The sequence below is a fragment of the Patella vulgata genome, chromosome 4, assembly GCF_932274485.2.
Source record: "Patella vulgata chromosome 4, xgPatVulg1.2, whole genome shotgun sequence".
Classification (NCBI taxonomy): Eukaryota; Metazoa; Mollusca; class Gastropoda; family Patellidae; genus Patella; species Patella vulgata.
The window spans coordinates 80818090-80837459 of record NC_065882.2 but is presented as its reverse complement, the minus strand read 5'-3'; the positions used below and the strand labels follow the sequence as shown (position 1 = coordinate 80837459).

At 39.8% G+C, this 19370-nt stretch overlaps 1 protein-coding gene across 3 annotated transcripts; it reads left to right on the top strand.

The window, feature by feature from the left end:
* Positions 1 to 3207: 3207 nt before the first annotated feature.
* On the top strand, positions 3208 to 19093 carry LOC126817114 (adhesion G protein-coupled receptor L4). 3 transcript variants are annotated; one of them, XM_050543931.2, is made up of 12 exons: positions 3208 to 3500; positions 5913 to 5946; positions 6921 to 6995; positions 8170 to 8273; positions 8982 to 9084; positions 10219 to 10311; positions 11335 to 11465; positions 12766 to 12832; positions 13802 to 13887; positions 14506 to 14626; positions 15228 to 15356; positions 17414 to 19093. In XM_050543931.2, exons 2-12 carry the CDS (start codon positions 5944 to 5946, stop codon positions 17570 to 17572), a joined length of 1071 nt encoding a protein of 356 aa, XP_050399888.1. In that variant the 5' UTR covers positions 3208 to 3500; positions 5913 to 5943; the 3' UTR covers positions 17573 to 19093. The 3 variants fall into 3 exon arrangements, with proteins under 3 accessions (XP_050399888.1, XP_050399889.1, XP_050399886.1); XM_050543932.2 differs by having other exon boundaries at positions 15228 to 15433; positions 17414 to 17539; XM_050543929.2 differs by having other exon boundaries at positions 3212 to 3500; positions 15228 to 15416.
* The last annotated feature ends 277 nt before the right edge of the window (positions 19094 to 19370 follow it).

The window sequence follows — 19370 nt, the reverse complement described above, 5'->3', positions numbered from 1 at the left end:
TGTTGTCACGTGAACATCCCCCGCCATTGTTTACATCCAAAAACAATGGATACCAATCTTGTGAAAAACCCATCCACGTTATCACTGTTACAGATAGTTGCTGGTGGCAGTTGCTGATAGGTCTTAATGGTCGAAATAATTTCTGACCAGGACCAGTTTGAGGAGATGGAGAGTACATCCCTTAAATAGCATCCTTAAAAAAACACTTGCCCATAGCCTTTCCTTGAGAGGCACAACCAAAGTAAAAACAATCACCCACCGCCTTTCCTTGTTGAGCACAACCAAAGTGAAACCACGCACCCATCACCTTCCTTGTCAGGCAAAACAAAAGTGAAACCACACGCCCATCACCTTCCTTGCCCGACAAAACCAACGTGAAAACATACGCCCATTACCTTTCCTTGCCAGGTGAAAACACTCGCCCATAGCCGTTTCTTGCCAGGTAGAACCAATGTGAAAACACGCGTCCAAAGCTGTTTCTTGCCAGGTAGAACCAAAGTGAAAACACTTGCCCATAGCCGTTCCTTGTCAGGCACGACCAAGCGGAAAGCACACACACACCGCCTTTCCTTCCCAGGCACGACCGAGCGGAAAACACGCGCACGTAGCCTTTCCTTGTCAAGCACAACCAAAGTGAAATCACGCACCCACTGCCTTTCTTTGCCAGGCAAAACCAAGCGGAAAACACACGCTCATAGCCGTTTCTTGCGAGGCACAACTAAACGGAAAACACGCGCCCATGGCCTTTCCCTGCCAGGCACAACCAAGCGGAAAACAGGCTGTTAATGGCCCCCTTAATCAAATTGTATTTGATTGTTATTTTTGTTGCGTATTCTGTATATATTTGTCTACCATTCACATACCTGTATCATTTGCTTGATAAAGACGAGAGTATCCTCGTCGAAACGTCTCTTAGTATATAAGAAGGCTGGAAGATTGTTAAAGGTGTTAAATGATAAAAAAAAAAATTCACTTCCGGACCGGTTTGTGGAGATGGCGAGTAAATTCCCTAAAATGCAGACCCTATTATTGTCCACGCCCATCATTCGATGATTGTCTCTACAGGAGTCATAACCTTATATCCATTAAAATAAGTCCTAGGCGTATAATATAATTAAAACTATCCACCTGCCATAATCCGATTATTGTGTCAGTTATCACTCAACTTGACATTTATATGTCACGAAGATCAAGTTAAAGTGACGCATCGGAGTTGAATTAAAAATGAAAGCAGTCGGAAAAGTTCATATACGCCACAGGCTACTAGTTTGTAGCCCAGCGCGCTGACGCTCGTAGTGGTTTCTGTAGGCTACTAGTTTGTAGCCCATGCGCTGACGCTCGTAGTGGTTTCTGTAGGCTAATAGTTTGAAGCCCAGCGCGTTGACGCTCGTAGTGGTTTCTGTAGGCTACTAGTTTGTATCCCACCGCGTTGGCGCTCTCAATTGTTTCTGTGGGCTGCTAGCTAGTCTGTATCCCGGTGCGCCTACGCCCCTAATAATGGTTTATGTAGGCTACTAGTCTGTAGCCCAACGCGTTGACGCTCTTAATAGTTTCTGTACGCTACGGGCTACTAGTTTGTAGCCAAACGCGCTGAGGCCCCTAATGTCTTCTGTAGGGTAGTTCTAGTTTGTAGCACAACACGCTGACGCTCCTAATGGTTTGTGTAGGCTAATAGTATGTAGCACATCGCGCTGCCGCTCCTAAGGGTTTCTGTAAGCTACTCGTCTGTAGCCCAACGCGTTGACGCTCGTAATGGTTTCTGTAGGTTACTTGTCTAGCACATCGCACTGACGCTCTTAATGGGTTATGTAAGCCACTAGTCTGTAGTCCTTCACACTGACGCTCCTAATGGTGTATGTAAGCTACATGTACTAGCCTGTAGCCCAACACGCTGATGTTCCAAATGGGTTCTGTAGGATAGGTAAAGAGTGCTCAATGACACAATTTGCGTCAGGGCTTTTAGAGTTTTTTTGTCCGCTTGATATTGGAAATAAACCACGTCGCCTCAACGCTGTTTTAACGCTACAAATATAAGGGGGTGTATAAATATTGGATTGTTGTGACCCTCAGGGTTTTGTTCCTCGTGTAACATCAGTAGTCATCACGCCTGTGGGTCGCTTTATCCACTGCCAGTCTAATGTCCTGGTGGATTTGTTAAAGCGACTAAACTGACAATTTCATTGATAATGCACAGCGCGTTCATATCAATCAGAACGCGGTGTTTATTTTTAAATTCTACGATATCATAAACTCTGCTCTAGTATAGACAAATAATATCGAACTTGAATAGAATTGTTAAAAAAAAACAAAATAAAATTCGAGGCTTAATCAAATTTTAACATGCGATCTTCTTTAACAAACTTTTGATTCCTTTTCTTTGAAACATCAACACAGGCCTTGATGGGCTGAACGACATCTTCTGTGTCAAATTACGATTGGGACTACTTTATTATGGCAGCAAAATCGGGACTATTTCGTGTGTAATTGGCTAATGATCCACTAAGAATGTGATAACGATCTGTATTTTCATCTTCGTGTGCCACGAATATTTCATTGTTATTTTTGATGAGAAGGCTACATGTATTGTTCGTGTGGGCAGTGCTGGAGGTAGAGAGAGGGAAATCAAATGGGGTTTAGCATCTTGCTTTGCTGCACCAACCGGGATAATGAAGAGGGGCATATGCCATGAAGGAAACTGTGTCCGGACATCGGTGATCCGACCTGCTGTTATATCCATTCTACTGTCAAGAGATCTTTGACGTGTACGCTTAAGTGTACACGCTACCTCCGTTTTTCGTGCCATTCGAAAGACTAATCGTTGCCCCATGCCAGTCCCTCCGTCTTGCAGCACTGACAAGGGGACAACTACTCACGAGGAACTTTGACGGCCAACACTGGGATCAACCCTCGGACTCCCTGGTTAGTGAGTCAGCGCCTTACCCACCGATCCACCGTGACCCCGAACAGGCCCTGGCCAACTTTGAAGTAGCCGCCAAATCACGTATAAGACCTCAATCAACTTACAGAACCTATAAATTAAGAATACAAAAACGCATGTGTGAAACATAATCCACGAGACTACGTTATTCAAAACAAACCGAGCCATTAGTCTCTCTCTCTCTCTCTCTCTCTCATTTTGGGACTAACACGTGCTTATTTTTATGTACGCAATACGCGGAAGGATATGGATTGTGCTGGAGTACCTTGATTCAAGACGATGTATGTATGGCGGGGATGGTGACCAATAATCTACTTATTGTCTGTAATTAATCGTCTACATCTCCGATTAATTATTTTAGAGGCTTAAGTATCACGACAGCCACATGTTGTTTTCAGTCTACATCTCATTTGGCATTCTGTATACTTCGGGCCTTTACTACAAGAGCACTGTTCTAGGACGGTACCAGATTCCAGTCGAAGAAGGTATTCGGGTGATATTTTTGTTAAGACTGTGTGATCTGTGTTTCTACCGACAAGGAATATTTGATTAAAATTTCAAGGTAAGTTGTTTCAAATATAATAGTACAACATATATTTGTTAGAGGTATGTGTGTGTGTGAAAGGGAGAGAGAGCAAGGGAGAGAGGGAGAGAGAGAGAGAGAGAGAGAGTATGTCATACTTCGTGCACGACATATGTCACTACTTACAGCTAACTGAAGCAGTGATGTGTACTATACTTCAGAAGCTTGGGGCTACTAGCGATGTTGATATTTTGAATATTCTTTAAAAGTGAATAATGTGCTCAACATGTGGCGTAGCCTACTATTTCAGCACCAACTGACACTGCCAATAGTTAATGGTGTCACAGTAAAACATGTTTTGGGGCGAAAAACCGAGAACAACCCACGTGCACGCGAAGGAACTCTTGCTAACTGGGTCAAAATACCACTGCATCGGTCAAATCCCCCTACCCCCTCGCATTTACACATAACCCTACATGACTGGGGATCTTGATCAAGGAACTAACCTCGTGATGAGAATACATAGGGCTTGAGGACGACGTGGATTTTCAAGCCGTGTTGTCGGATGGGACTCAAAAATGGGTACACTCCATGCACACATAGACGTGCACATAAGAGAAAACAATCGATATCCTCCTTCCTCGCATTTAAAACATAACATAAGTTAGTCTCAATATAACCAAAATAGGTCGGGTGTTCGATCCCTGCATTGGCCGAGAAAGTTCATCTAGATTTTCCGGCGTGGTTCTCCCTTGTCAGTGATGCGGGACGGAGGGGCTGACATGGAAAGCTGTCTAGTCGTTCGGATGGGACGAAAAACCGAGGTCCCGTGTACACATTGCCGTGCACGTAAAAGATCCCTTGGCAGTTGGAATTCGATATAAGAGTAGGCCGTAGTGCCGCTGTCCGGGCAAAATTACCCTCATAGCACACTGTATGCCGTATGCCCGCCTTCATAAGCGCAGGTTAGGAGCAGAACAGTAGGACGTTAAACTCCATTTCATTTCATTTCATTTCATTTCATAACCAAAATATTTTTGTGGCGAGACTAAAAAGCCCATTAGATGTTTTTGTTCAATATGCTAGATAGTGATCGTCAATCGAGTCACAACATTTGTTAGCGACAATAATTTCCGAAATATATCGCATACATAGTCTAAAAGACCTAATAATAGGCTACCCCTTCCCATAGCTAACAGTAGGAGGTTAAACCCCATTTCATTTCATTTCATTTTCCTATAGCTAACAAACAACCCGTGTTCTTTTATATTTCTAATTAATTCTCATGATTCCAGATCAATTGAAGAATTAAAATAATTATCTACTTTGACTAATTAAAGAATATTGATATATCATCCTGACCTCACAACAATCTCATCTTGTCACGTGATCACCTTTATACACTGAAACACGTTAAATATAAAACTAGGAAATATCACAAACCAGATCCTAGGTCAGTGTTTATGTGGAGACTTAACCTCTCCCCCAAAATCTTAAACCTAACCTACAATCTCGCCAACAATCACGTGCCCTAACCTTATTTACATGGCTGAATGGTTAGCAGGTGCGCGTTGTATCATAAGTTCTGTCATTGAGTCAACTGGCGAGGTTTCGATTCCCCGGTTGTACCTGACGTGGAGTAGGGTCTCCTGTCCAACCTCGTGGGATTTCTCCAGGTCCTCCGGTTTCCTCCCACGGCTAAACACCCCTACGCGCAAGCGAATTATTGAAATAAAATTTAACCATACAGTCCCGAAATGACCTAGTTTGTGTCGAGTGGACGTTTAACTCTCTCTCTCTGGTGAGGATAAGGGTTTAATACAAATGTATTTCTAAATATAATACACCAGTAAATAAACAATATCCGCGGATTAGGTCTGAAAATATTGGTTGCCAGGAGACAAAGGGGGGAACCCACCAATACAATTCTATCAATCAATTTTTAAAATGAACAAATTAAATTTTCAAAACATTTGTAAGTGGAAACAAAAAGATGTAATTAGAATTTTCCCGATTTTGTTTTCTTTATATTTTTTTTGATAATTTAAACTTTAAATATATTGTCTAATGTCTAATTCCTTGGGGGCCCACTTTCCATTGGGCAAGCTGACAACCTGGCCAGTCCGCCACTGTGTCTCAATATATAATTTGAAATATTCTCCATGGTTAGATAATAACATGAAATAAAAAGTTATGTGAGTAAGAGCCAATAGTATTTATATTTTTGTATCCCGCGACGTACAATTTTAAAGGTGGGATATTGAAATGGTCTCAGCCCGTCCGTCCGTCCCCGGTTTATTTCCAGCGGATGTCCTATAATCATTATTATAGTAGTTGTATCTTTTGCTAATTAGAAAGTTCCCGGGTTTAATCATTTTTATGTTTCCATGGAAACAAATTTGATTTATTTCTTTGGTATAGATGACTTAGTTTTTCTTGTTTTTGCTGTAGGTTCGTGTGGTTGTACTTACTAGACACCAGTATGGTAAGTTATATTATTGTCTTGACCTTTATTTCGTTATTTCAGGTTTCCTTTTTCACGGCTTGCCAAAGCCCCTTTTCCCAGCCCTCTCCCCATTTTTCTAAACCCTGTACCATAACTTTCGCGCTCTCCCCCTTTTATAACCCGGCTCTCCGACCCCCTTTGAAATGCCCCAATACACCCTTCAAGTGATTCAAACGTTTGTACTGGTTGCATTTTAGCAACATTTAAAAAGACAAATTAAACGTTTCAGTCAAATAAAACATCTTTGGATCGCGAACGTCAATTATTTGATCGTACGAACCGATTCGTCTTATTGTTAATTGCCGTGAACGAACTTTTATTTCGAATTTTCTAACCAATGAAATTGAATTCATTGTTCACAAATGTTTGTACTGGTTGCATTTTAGCAACATTTAAAAAGATAGTACGACGCAAAAAGACAAATGAAACGTCTTTGGATCGAGAACATCCATTATTTGATTTTATTCTGTAGTAAAGGTATAAACTTTCTGGAATGATACATTAGTGAAATTATTTTTTTTTTTTAATAGGTCTAACGACACTCTGTGATCATGCTATAATAGAACTAAGCTCAGCTCAGCGGCGCATACGTACGCGACTCGAAAATATGCCAAAACTGTAAAACTACATTGACGCTACGGATGGGAAAATAGGTTAGCACGTGTGCGCTGTATCATAAGGCCTGTCATTGAGTCAACTGGCGTGGTTTCGAATCCCCGGTTGTACGTGACAAGGCGTAGTGTCGCCTGGGGTTTCTCCGGGTCCTCGACCGGTTTCCTCCCACAGCTAAAGACCCCTACGCGCAAGCGAATTATTGAAATGAAATTAAACCATATGTTTGTCCCGAAATGACATAGTTTGTGTCGAGTGGACGTTAAGCCCCATTTCCCCCACCCCCACCCCCCAAGTTACACGTGTGTGTTATTTGTTTATTTCTGTTTTTTGCTTTCCAGCGTACGTCTGATTGGACCAACAACCACTCTAATGTGGCTAACTACATGTTTTTGATGCAGTCTAGTAATTATACGGTAAATAGTGTTAAAACAATTCAGGGGTGGAGTGAGAAGGAGTCTGTGATTACGGTAGGCCCGGGGGCTCAGGCGTGGAGTGAGGAGTCTGTGATTACGGTAGACTCGGGGGGTCAGGGGTGGAGTGAGGAGTCTGTGATTACGGTAGACTCGGGGGGTCAGGGGTGGAGTGAGGAGTCTGTGATTACGGTAGACCAGGGGGCTCTGGGGTTGAGTGAGGAGTCTGTGATTACGGTAGACCAGGGGGCTCTGGGGTTGAGTGAGGAGTCTGTGATTACGGTAGACCAGGGGGCTCTGGGGTTGAGTGAGGAGTCGGTGATTACGGTAGGCTCGGGGGCCGTTGAAGTATATAGTACTACCCCGTCTTTCTCAAAGCAAGGTCTTCCTCTGCGCTTTTGATAATTCAAGGGGGGTATTGATGTTCTTAGTTGTTCACTAATTATTTAGCAATCTGATTAAATACAGATCTATATTTCGTTTCGTATTTTTATATTTTCGATGGCCTACACTACATAAAGATCTGACAAATTGTACTTGAAGTTCGTGTAAGGGTTGTACGAGCGGCTTTTGACCATATGACGTCAGATATTGATTAATCAATCAGCGTTGACGTTTCTAGTGGTTTACCCGCAGTTCCGTGCATCGCACGCCAAGACGCGGCGTAACAGACCGTTTCATTGGCTAATCCCTCACTTCAATCAAAACGCCCGTAATATAACAACTTATCCAGATCGTAGTGTAGTTAAGAAACGTTAAACGAAATTTTGAACTATAAAAAACGAAACGAAATAGGATCTGTGTTTTAATCCGATTGATTATTTAGGTGACTTACTAATATTTCACAAACTATTGATGTGAAATCGTTTGTCCTGTTAATCACTGACAAGAATGTTTCTTTTGTCAATGAAATTATTTAAATTTCAGATATGTAAAACGTATTTCCTTATTGGTCATAACTTGCAATAATTTAGGTGATATTGACAACAAACGATTTCGTCGGTCCTTATTGTTAATTAGTATGGCCCCAAATCGTTGATTATAATCTAGACTGACAAGAAACCATTGTGGGTCTTATTTGATTTTAAAAAAAACTATTTAAATTATTTTGAAACTATTTATTTTAGAACTATTTATATTATTTTAAAATAATTTATTTTATTTATATTATTTGCAGGTGTCTGCATCAGATGAGCATTATTTAGTTCGTATAACATTAACAGGGTGTGGTTTATCATTAGTTGGTTGTATTATCTGTTTATTTCTTATTTGTTTCTTACCGTAAGTATTTACTATGTACTATAAAATACTCTGTGGGCCTGTTCCTAGGGGCATTGCCTCCGATGGTGACAAGCGAAGTATATTCGAGTCGTTCAGATGATGCCCTGGTAACAGGGACTAAAAGACTAGTAAATAGAGCCTTCACAGTGCACACACCGATATACCGCACACACCACCAAGGTAAAGAAACGACCGTACATTGGTTTCAAAATGACCGCAGTATTGTACTTTGACGTACAAAATGACCGCTTATTGAATAAGCTTTATGGTGTATGCCCGTCTTCATTAGCCAGTCGGAGCAGAACAGTTGGACGTTAAACCCCATTCCATTTCATTTTATTTTATTTCTTATTGAATAAGACATTGGCTTGCTAACCTGGAGGTCCCGTGGTTCGACCCCTGTGTTTGCCGAGACAGTTCTGGCGTGGTTCCCCCTCGTCAGTGGTGCAGGAAGGAGGGCCTGGCAAAGGACAACGTATACTCATTCGGATGAGACAAAAACCGAGATACGGTGTACACATTGGCGTGCACGTAAAAGATCCCTTGACAGTCGGAATTCGAAATAAAAGTAGGCCGTATTGCCGCTGCCTGGGCAAAATTCCCGCAAACTACGATATATGAATGAACCGAGGGCTAGTCGTAAGCGTCCATGGCTGTAAATCAGCATGAAGATATATTAATATTTGTTTTTTTGTTTTTTTATTTCAGACGACAAAAAGGAGACGGACCGTTTATTGTAGCTAATTTATGTTCAGCTTTGTTGACAGCTCAGTTGGCTTTTATTGGTGCCGAGAATGCCTATCCGACTAGAGTAAGTATTAGACGAGAGAATGTTTACCCTACTAGAGTAAGTCTGTTGTTATATTGGACGAGAGCATGTTTATCCTACTGTATTAAGTTTTGGACGAGAGAATGTTTATCCTACAAGTGTAAGTCTGTTGTTATATTGGACGAGAGCATGTTTACCCTACTAGAGTATGTATTGGACTAGAGCATGTTTATTCTACTAGAGTATGTATTGGACGAGAGCATGTTTATCCCACTAGAGTAAGTATTGGACTAGAGCATGTTTATTCTACTAGAGTATGTATTGGACGAGAGCATGTTTATCCCACTAGAGTAAGTATTGGACCAGAGAATGTTTATCTCACAATTCTTCTATTCCGATGTTTTTCGCCACAAGGAAAAGAGTTGGTGCCCACAGAACCTGGTGGGTTTCCAACAACTATAGGGGGGCCTGGGTGCGGGCATACGAATTACTGAAACATAGATGTTCGTCTCTAATTTACCTAGCTAGGTTGATTGGACATTCGAACCCGGTGTTGACCGAGGAAATTCCTAGGGATTTTCCACCTTGGCTTTCTCTTGTCAGTGGTCAAGGTATCCCATGGCAATTCGAATTCACTGAAGTTTAGGCAGAAATGTAGCTTTCCGGGAGAAATGACTCACATAGCACTCTGCATGGCGTATGTCTGTCTTTAATAACAAAAATGAAATGAAATGAAATGGTGTTTAACGTCCTACTGTTCTGTTCCTAAACTGGTCTAATGAAGACGGGCATATGCCATACAGTGTGCTATGAGGTAAATTTTGCCCGAGCAGCGGCGCTACGGCCTACTCTTATGTCGAATTCCTACTGCCAAGGGATCTTTTACGTGCACGCCAATATGTTCACGGGACCTCGGTTTTTCGTCCCATTCGAACGACTAGACGTCTTTAATAACACATTGGTGCAGAAAAATAGGACTACAAACTGAGATCCCAGGCAGCACGTTAAAGAACCATTGGTAGATCGATGAAGAGTAGGCCGAAACGAAGCTGCCCGGGCAAAATGACCCACACAGCACACTACATGACGTATGTCTGTCTTTAATATCGCATTGATGTAAAAAAAATGAAAAAAAATAGACCGTTGATTTGATTTGAAGTGTTTCTATTTTTGTAGACATGGTGTAAAGGAGCGACAGCGGTACTACATTATTTATATCTTACCATACATTTCTGGTCCTTGTGTTTCTCACTCCATCTCATGATGAAGGTAGGATTAATATTGTTTTACTGGTGGTGTTGTGGGGGGGGGGGCACCAACCAGGGTGCAGTCCCGATGTTGGCCGAGAAAGTTCCCTGGAGCCACGGTGGCTAAATGGGTAAGACACTAGTTCGCTATCCTGGAGGTCACGTGTTCGATCCCTGCATTGGCCGAGGAAGTTCTCTGGAGCCACGGTGGCTAAATGGGTAAGACACTAGTTCGCTAGCCTGGAGGTCGAGTGTTCGATCCCTGCATTGGCCGAGGAAGTTCCCTGGAGCCACGGTGGCTAAATGGGTAAGACACTAGTTCGCTAGCCTGGAGGTCGAGTGTTCGATCCCTGCATTGGCCGAGAAAGTCCATCGGGATTTTACGATGTGGTTTCCCCTTGTCAGTGGTAGAGGACGGAGGGCCTGACAGGACAGTCGTCTAGTCGTTCGGATGGGGCGAAAAACCAAAGACCCGTGTACACAATGGCGTACACGTAAAAGATCCCTTGGCGGTTGGAATTCGATATAAGAGTAGGTCATAGTGCCGCTAGCACACTGTATCGCGTATGTCCGTCTTCATTAGCCCAGTCGGAGCAGAGCAGTAGGACGTTAAACCCCATTTCATTTCATTTTCATTTCGTCTACCTCTGTGCCAATGATGTAAGAAGGAGGGCCTGGTCAGGAGCAACGTCTAGTCGTTTGGATGGGTAGAAAACCCGAGACCGTGTGTGACGTTGGAGTGATCGTCATATAAATAACCATTTTTCGTCTTTATTAACACGGTTGGTGGTGAAAAGGAAGGACGTTCAACCCCATTTCGCTTTTTCACATTTCTCAAAAGGTTTTATTTAGTTAATTGTAAGGATCCGTTTTCTTCCATGCCATTGATCCCCGGAAAGGATGTAGTACATCCCCAAAGCAACATTCTCAATATAGACCCATTGATATGATTTCTATTCAAAATTAGATTTACCTCTTATTTATTTTGATAGAATACATAAAAATGTGTTAAAAACAACATGTATTTTATTTTAATAATCTTTAGTTGTTGGGAATATTACAAACAGAGAAGTCCAAACGTCGTTTAATGTTGATGTGTATTGGTTGGTTTCTACCTACTATAATAGTTGGTATGACGGCTGTATTACGTGGAGACACATACGGTAAAGATCAGCTGTAAGTAAATTATCATAAATATTTGTAGACCACAATTTGAGCACAGAGTGAGAGAGGGGGAGAGAGAGAGTTTCTGTATTTAATGTTTTGTTTCTAGTCCTTGTTGAGAATCATTGAAAATTATCAGGTTCCTACTGTCCATAGTTCAAAATGAAGAGAGAGAGAGAGAGAGAGAGAGAGAGAGAGAGAGAGAGGGGGGGGGGGGGGTGCTAACGCCCACTCGACACAAACTAGGTCATTTCGGGAATGACATGGTTCAATTTTATTTCAATAATTCGCTTGCGTGTAGGGGTCTTTAGCAGTGGGAGGAAATCGGAGGATGCGGAGAAAACCCACGAGGTTGGGCAAGCGATCCCACTCCTTATCACGTACAACCGGGGAATCGAAACCTCGCCAGTTGACTGAATGACAGACCTTAAGATACAACGCGCATGTGATTATCATTCGGCCGTCCAAACCCCGGCCTCAAGCCAAATAAAAGTACATATACAAATATATTGACATACCTTCATAAAAATATGCACATTGTTGTCACGCGTGGAGTTTTTTTTGTAAAATAGGGTTTATATAATCTTCTCGTCGGATCCAGTATAATTTGAGCCACTGTGACTCGTTGCGTAAGGCGCTGGACGACTAACTAGGGGTCCCGGACTCAATCCCGATGTTGCTCGAGAAGCTGTCTGTGGACTTTCCATCTTGGTTTAAGGCTCTGCTGGCTTTAAGGGACATTTCGATAGGTCACCTAAAGATACAGATATTTTGGGTTCACCGATAAAAGAAAGGAAGTTAAAGTTAACAACAGAAAATTTATTCCTAAAAAATTCAGAACCAATTTTTTTTGACAGTACTGTAATTATTGTAAGATTTAACAGTAGTTAGATTACAACTTTTTTTACTTTATTTTTTGTGGCTTGGATTTTTGGCTGGCCCTAGATAAAGCAAGATATATTGTGATCTTATATTTTAATCAAATTTTTAATCTTATACTTTAATTTTAATCTCATATTTTAATTAGTTTTTTTAATCTTATATTTTAATCTTATATTTTAATTAGTTTTTTTAATCTTATATTTTAATCTTATATTTTAATCTTATATTTTAATCTTATATTTTAATCTTATATTTTTATCTTATATTTTAATCTTATATTTTAATCTTATATTTTTATCTTATATTTTAATCTTATATTTAATCTTATATTTTAATCTTATATTTTAATCTTATATTTTAATCTTATATTTAATCTTATATTTTAATCTTATATTTTAATTAATATTTTAATGTTATTTTTGTTTTTAAGTTGTTGGTTGACGGCAGAGAAGAACACAAGATTAGCTTTCCTGGGACCAGTGTATTTTATCATGACTGTAAATATATAGTTTATAGTAAATTCAAGTTAATTCAAGTCCCCTTCATACTTATTCCAGTGTGATCATTGCTAGGCTGGAAGGAACATAATATATGGCTTGTCCTTCGGATGGGACTAACAGCATTCCCAGGGTTGCCTTGTCAACTGAAAATAACATGTATGTCTTGAACTTCGGATGGGACTAGATTTGCCAGGGTTCTTGAAACATACCTTGTCAATTGAAAAGAACACGAATGACTTGTCCTTCGGATGGGACTAACATTGCCAGGGTTCTTGAAAGATACCTTGTCAACACGTATGTCTTGCCCCTTCGATGGGACTAACACCATTGGTAGATTACATAAAAGATACCTTGACAATTGGAATGAATATTTATACCTTGTCCATAGGAAAGGACTAAAACCAGGTAGCATTTTAACTGAAATGCGAAGAAAAATAGGTGGAGCAGCTGCTATCCGTCACTGGATGGAGTTACTTGCCCTTTAAAATATACTATTTCATAAACACGAATGGGGGAGAGGGGCTTGCGACAACAAAGTAGGGTTGATTGCAGATCACTGAACTTGTTGTTTGATCTGTTTGGAACTTTATTTAAGTTATTTATGTTCATTGTTTGACTGTCGGTTATATTTTTGTGGGATTTGCATTGGCCGAGGAAGTTCATCAGGATTTTTCGGCGTGGTTTTCCATTGTCAGTGGTGCAGGGTCTGAGAAGGACAGCTGTCTAGTCGTTCTGGTGGAACGAAAAACCGGGGTTCCGTGTATACATTGGCGTGTACTTTAAAGATCCCTTGACATTTGGAATTCGATATAAGAGTAGGCCATAGTACCGCTGCCCGGGAAAATTTTCCCTCATACCACACTGTATGGCGTATGCCCGTCTTCATTATCCCAATCGGAGCAAATATAGTAGGACGTTATCCCCATTTCATTTCATTTGGGTTTTTTTTTATATCTTTTGTTCCAGGTGAATTTTATTGTAACGATTATTATGTTTATCGCTAGATTGGCCCATGACAGCAGAAAACATGTTCCTCTTTTCAAACGGCTTCGGTAAGATGCTCTGTTTTAAAATTTAGATTGTACACGTTCTTCTTTGAAACACAAATGACTATATGGTGTCAGGTTTCAGGATATTTTTTTTAAATTTGTACATCTTTCAAATATAGATAGGATCTAATCAATATTACAAGCTACGTTTATTTTACTTTTGGATCAAGGTTCCCTACTCTAGATTCCGTTAACCAGTAGCAATACTCACTCACGTTTAAAAAATTTAAAAGTCTTCGTAGAGTCGATTGTCTACCTAGCGAAATTGAGTGAGTATTGCCACTAGTTGACGAAATCTAGAGTGGTGAACTTTGACTCCAATTATTTAATTCCAACCATTTCTCACCTTGGTATTATTATATCTACTAAAAGAGAATCGGTTTCAGACGAGTTATTTGCCCTTGAGTTAGAAATCGGAATCAGACCAGTTATTTGATAATCTCTCTTACGAACATGGACGTAACAGACTTTAAACATATACTTAGTCATAACTAAATGTTATTTTTTAAATATTTTCCACGTTACAATATGCGTGGTTAAACCCTATTTAATTTTTGGACGTAAGCTTAGAATCCCCAATGTATATATAATACACAGATATTTTATGTTTATTTTGTGTAGACACCAGTTGATGACGTTTATAACCCTGGTACCAGTATTAAGTTTAACCTGGGTATTTGGTTTATCACCTGCCAGTAACATGGTTTCACAGTATCTCTTTGTTATCATCAACTCATCGCAGGTAAATATTACATTAATTAGTAAATTTCTGATGAATTTCTGAGTAAATCTTGAATTTCTGAGTAAATCTTGAATTTCTGAGTAAATCTTGAATTTCTGAGTAATTCTTGAATTTCTGAGTAATTCTTGAATTTCTGAGTAATTTTAGAGTAATTCTTGAATTTCTTAGTAATTTTACAGTAATTCTTGAATTTCTGAATAATTCTTGAATTTTAGAGTAATTTTAGAGTAATTCTTGAATTTCTGAGTAATTCTTGAATTTCTGAATAATTCTTGAATTTCTGAGTAATTCTTGAATTTCGGAGTAATTCTTGAAATTCTAGGACATTTTGAGTAATTCTTGAATTTCTGAGTAATGCCGATCGACTGTTCATATTCTCGACTTCAAGTACCATTGTCACGATAATAAACGAAGTCTCAGGTTCAGTCCTTCACTTGGCCGTCACCGTAAGTGCCGCCATTTTAACGAAGATATGATGGTCTAGAGAGTTGATTATGGGCTTAAGTGAGAATAAATGTCTATATAGTAATTTATAAAACGTTTGCAGCCAGACAAAACACCTGCAAAGTATTTAGTTTTTATTATTTAATCTTTTGTTTAGGGACTGTGGATTCTTCTTGGTCACATGATGTTCAGTACACCAATCAAAGCCCTCCTACTTACAAAGGTCATGGGAGAACAGCCCAAACCAAAGAAGAAGGAAGCCGAAGACAGCGAATCCAGTGACGAGGTCAGCGAGGATTTGACTGCCACTTCAGATCTTGGTCCAAATTTAGAAAATGAAAAAAAGGTTCAATAAATATTACAGTTAGGTTGTTTTTACTCGAATTTACCATTAGTGTTAGTGTTCACAATTTACAACAGCGTGTTCGTGTTCACACTCTAACATAGTGTTTACGTGTTCACAATTTACCATCACATCACAGACACATTAACGATATACTAAACATTGTAGTTCACCGCACAATTTACCATTAATGTGTTCGTGTTCACACTTTACCATAGTATGTTCGTGTTCACAATTTACCATCACAATACAAACACATTAACACATTGTAGTTCCCTGTACAAGTTACCATTAATGTGTTCACAATTTACCATCAGTGTGTTCGTGTTCACAATTAACCGCCACAATACAAACACATTCACGGTATACTAAACATTGTAGTTCACCGCACAATTTACCATTAATGTATTCGTGTTCACAATTTACCATCAATGTGTTCGTGTTCACAATTTACCGCCACAATACAAACACATTCACGGTATACTAAACATTGTAGTTCACCGTGTGTTCGTGTTCACACTTTACCATAGTGTGTTCGTGTTCACAATTTACCATCAGTGTATTCGTGTTCACACTTTACGATCACACAAATAAGCCATCACGAGATAATAAACAGTATGAAATTGTTTTCGTGTTCACAATGAGATGATAAACAGTATGACATTGTTTTCGTGTTCACAATTTACCACCACATACATAAACCCGCACGAGATACTAAATAGTAAAATAGTGTGTTAGTATTCACAATTAGTCCACTCGTGCACGGAATACATTTTATTTTTATTTTACCGTTAATATGCCTTTCAAATGCCATAACTCAAGCTGAATATTTTTTTAACCAAAATATATCTTTTTTAAATATGTTTAACCTTGGATATCAATTTTTTTTTATCTGATTTTGGTGAAACTTAACATTTAGGTTTATGTCCAAAATATCTCGGAAAGGTTCGATTTTGGTGCGCATCGGACCGTATGATCTTAGGCTATGGCTCGATACCTTTTACGTATAATTGTGAAATATGTACGAAGGTTGTGACCCTTCTAGAGATCACAATTGTTGGTCCCATTCATATTAACGATAAAAATATCTTGGAGGGGTTCTGGCCCTTGACTTTTAATGTGATTTAAATAGAAGTCTATGGATCCTCTAGAGCTCACAATTGTTGGTCCGATTTAGATGAAACTTAAAATATATGTTAAGGACAATATGAAGTGACTTTATTGCAACAAAAATGATACGTCGTTGCCTGAAAGTCGACCATCTTGAAAATGGGCGCCATCTTGAATTTTCGAGTAGCTAATGGACTTTTTCAAAAGAATAGTCCTCGAGGATCAGTTGTGCCAATTTGGATAACATACCCACAATTGAACGATTTACCTGCCAGTTATCAACTGAAAAGGTATCGAGCGACATGAAAAAGACACATAACATAGAATTGTAGTCATTCAATGGAAATCTGGAAAGGAGTTGCCGTACGAATATTTAAAGAACTGTAGTTTTGTAAGGTCAGGATACAGTGTGGCCAGTTTATCACCAACGTAGGTAACGAGCGGGTCTGATGCCCTGAGAAATGTGTATATACTAATTCTAGTCCCTGCAGCATGGTGATTTCTCAGCAACATCAACCTTACAAAGCTTGTCCATTTAGGTCAACTAAAGCCTAGCTCACAGCCCGTCGTACGTGCCACTACGGCCAGTCTACGGCGGAAATTGCGTCACTTGCGTGTGTTCGGCACCGTAGAAGATCAAAGACTGGCCGTAGAGACTTATGGTCCTGTCAATATAAATTTTTCACCCGTTTTTTTGCGGCTGGTCTGGGAGCCACAAAAAACCCTACTACTTAACAAAAATGTGATCAAGCCCCGCTCCAGCGGTTTATGACAATATGGTATCTGATGTGTCATGGTTTATCCAAACAAAATAAAGATTTGACTTTAATTAATTTTGAGGATTATGTGTTTTTTAATTTTCTAATCAAAAATTGTATTGCTTGTTTCAGACGGCCGTTCTTCAGTACAACTGTCCTGCCGAGAACGTCGTACGTAAACCATCCACCAGACGGTCACATCAAGTTCCCGCCTTCCACGCAGAACTGAGCGATTCTTCTGGAGGACGAAACAAGGAACAAGATCTCGGCGACGGAACCACCACAGCATAATAGGCAACACGAGAGAATGTTTATTTACTCCCACTCGGCAAACCTCAGCAGATTCATAGCCTCGGCTGCATGACGAAGTACGCCATTGGAACTACTTTCAAGTTCCCAGATTACCAACGGCGTTGCCCATGACGACGCCTTTGAAGAATGTTCTATCATACGAATATTTCGAAGTCTGAAGCTGTTTTTCTTTCAAGTTTATCCGATTTTCTTCAAACAAGATCAACTTAACACTAAAACTTCTACACACGCTTCGAACGACGCAATTTTGATAACTTCTTTTTAAAAGCGGCAAGTTTACCTAATAAGTAAATCGGTGCCGCATCGCAATTGTATAGGCGTAGGTATATATCACTTACCGTCATACAGCCGAGGCTAGATGTAGAGTAACGGAATCTGTCGAGGCTTGCCTAGTGTATTTACCGCAACATCCAGTGTGTATTAAACTATAATATCTATAATTTTAAAATGATGAAACATCCTCTTCTTTCAACACGAAAGATTATATACACGTCACAATTCTATGGAATACAATTACTGCTTATCACTGAGCGACTTTTGGACCTATAGGCTACTCTAGTCATTATCTATGACGTGGGGTTTGAGTCAAAAGTCAGTGCTATGTTGTCAGTGTTTTTACAATTCCAATGTTGCAGATGTTGAATCTTACGTGTAAATTGAACCAAGTATGCCAGTATGCAAATTTGTTCACACGGCACCCTTTTTAATCACGTGAGATCTCGCGTGCAGAAAAAACATTTTCATGGAATTAATGACGTATATAGTACCTACATAGAAATATATAATTTACATACTGGCTGATTTCGTGTTCTATGTGAAGTGTTACTATACGCAAGACATATGTACAATACTTAGTGCGAGTCGTCAAATAAGAAAATGCCAGAGTTTAAAGTTCTGGGTAGATGGAGTTAGGCGTGTTGTGGGAATTTTGAAAAGTCTAATGTGAAATGTTAAATGACAAAAAGTAGATGTCAATTTACACGATGTAATAGAGCTAAATTCTTTATGCACAAAACAAAGAAAAACCTTTGTATTTGTTAGTTTTACAAGATTTTTTTTACATTTGACTGGTTTCAATTTACACTAACATTTAACATTTGCAACATTGGAGATGTAAAAGCACTAACAACATAGCACTGATTTTTGACTCAAATCCTCAGTCATAATTATCAAGCAATGATAAAATATGAAATATAACAATGTATACATGTAAACAACCAATAAACTTGTTTAAAATACAGATGTGACGTCACCCTTTGATGTTGGCGTACCATTATTTCAAATAATCGTACGGGCAACTTGCCAATCGTACCTTGTCAAATATTAGACTCGAGTGACGTATTTCACTGTAAACGCACGTGCGGAGTGTCTGTATTTTAAGATGTTTAATGGTCTCGAGCTGAGACATTGCGTAATATATTGTAAAAACACTCGGACCTGACGGTCCTCTTGTTGTTACAATATATTACTTAATGTCTCGCTCTCGACCATTAAACAATACTTAATGCTGATCAAGATTCTGTTATACGTCAAGGCTCGTTATGGTGGGTGGGGTGGCCGAATGGTTAACACGTGCGCGCTGTATCATAAGGTCAGTCATTGAGTCAACTGGGGTGGTTTCGATTCCCCGATTATACGTGACAAGGAGTAGGGTCGCCCGTCCAACCTCGTGGGTTTTCTCCCGGTCCTCCGGTTTCCTCCCACTGGTAAGCAGTTTGAATTCCCATCGTATCACAACCGTCATTTAAGGTTTGGGGGGTTGGGGAGGGGGTTGGAT

Excerpts from the sequence above, each read along its gene's own strand:
- LOC126817114 (XM_050543929.2), top strand. Across the intron at positions 8,274-8,981 it reads TTTCTTATTTGTTTCTTACC|ACGACAAAAAGGAGACGGAC; the intron begins GTAAGTATTTAC and ends TTTTTATTTCAG. Across the intron at positions 10,312-11,334 it reads CACTCCATCTCATGATGAAG|TTGTTGGGAATATTACAAAC; the intron begins GTAGGATTAATA and ends AATAATCTTTAG.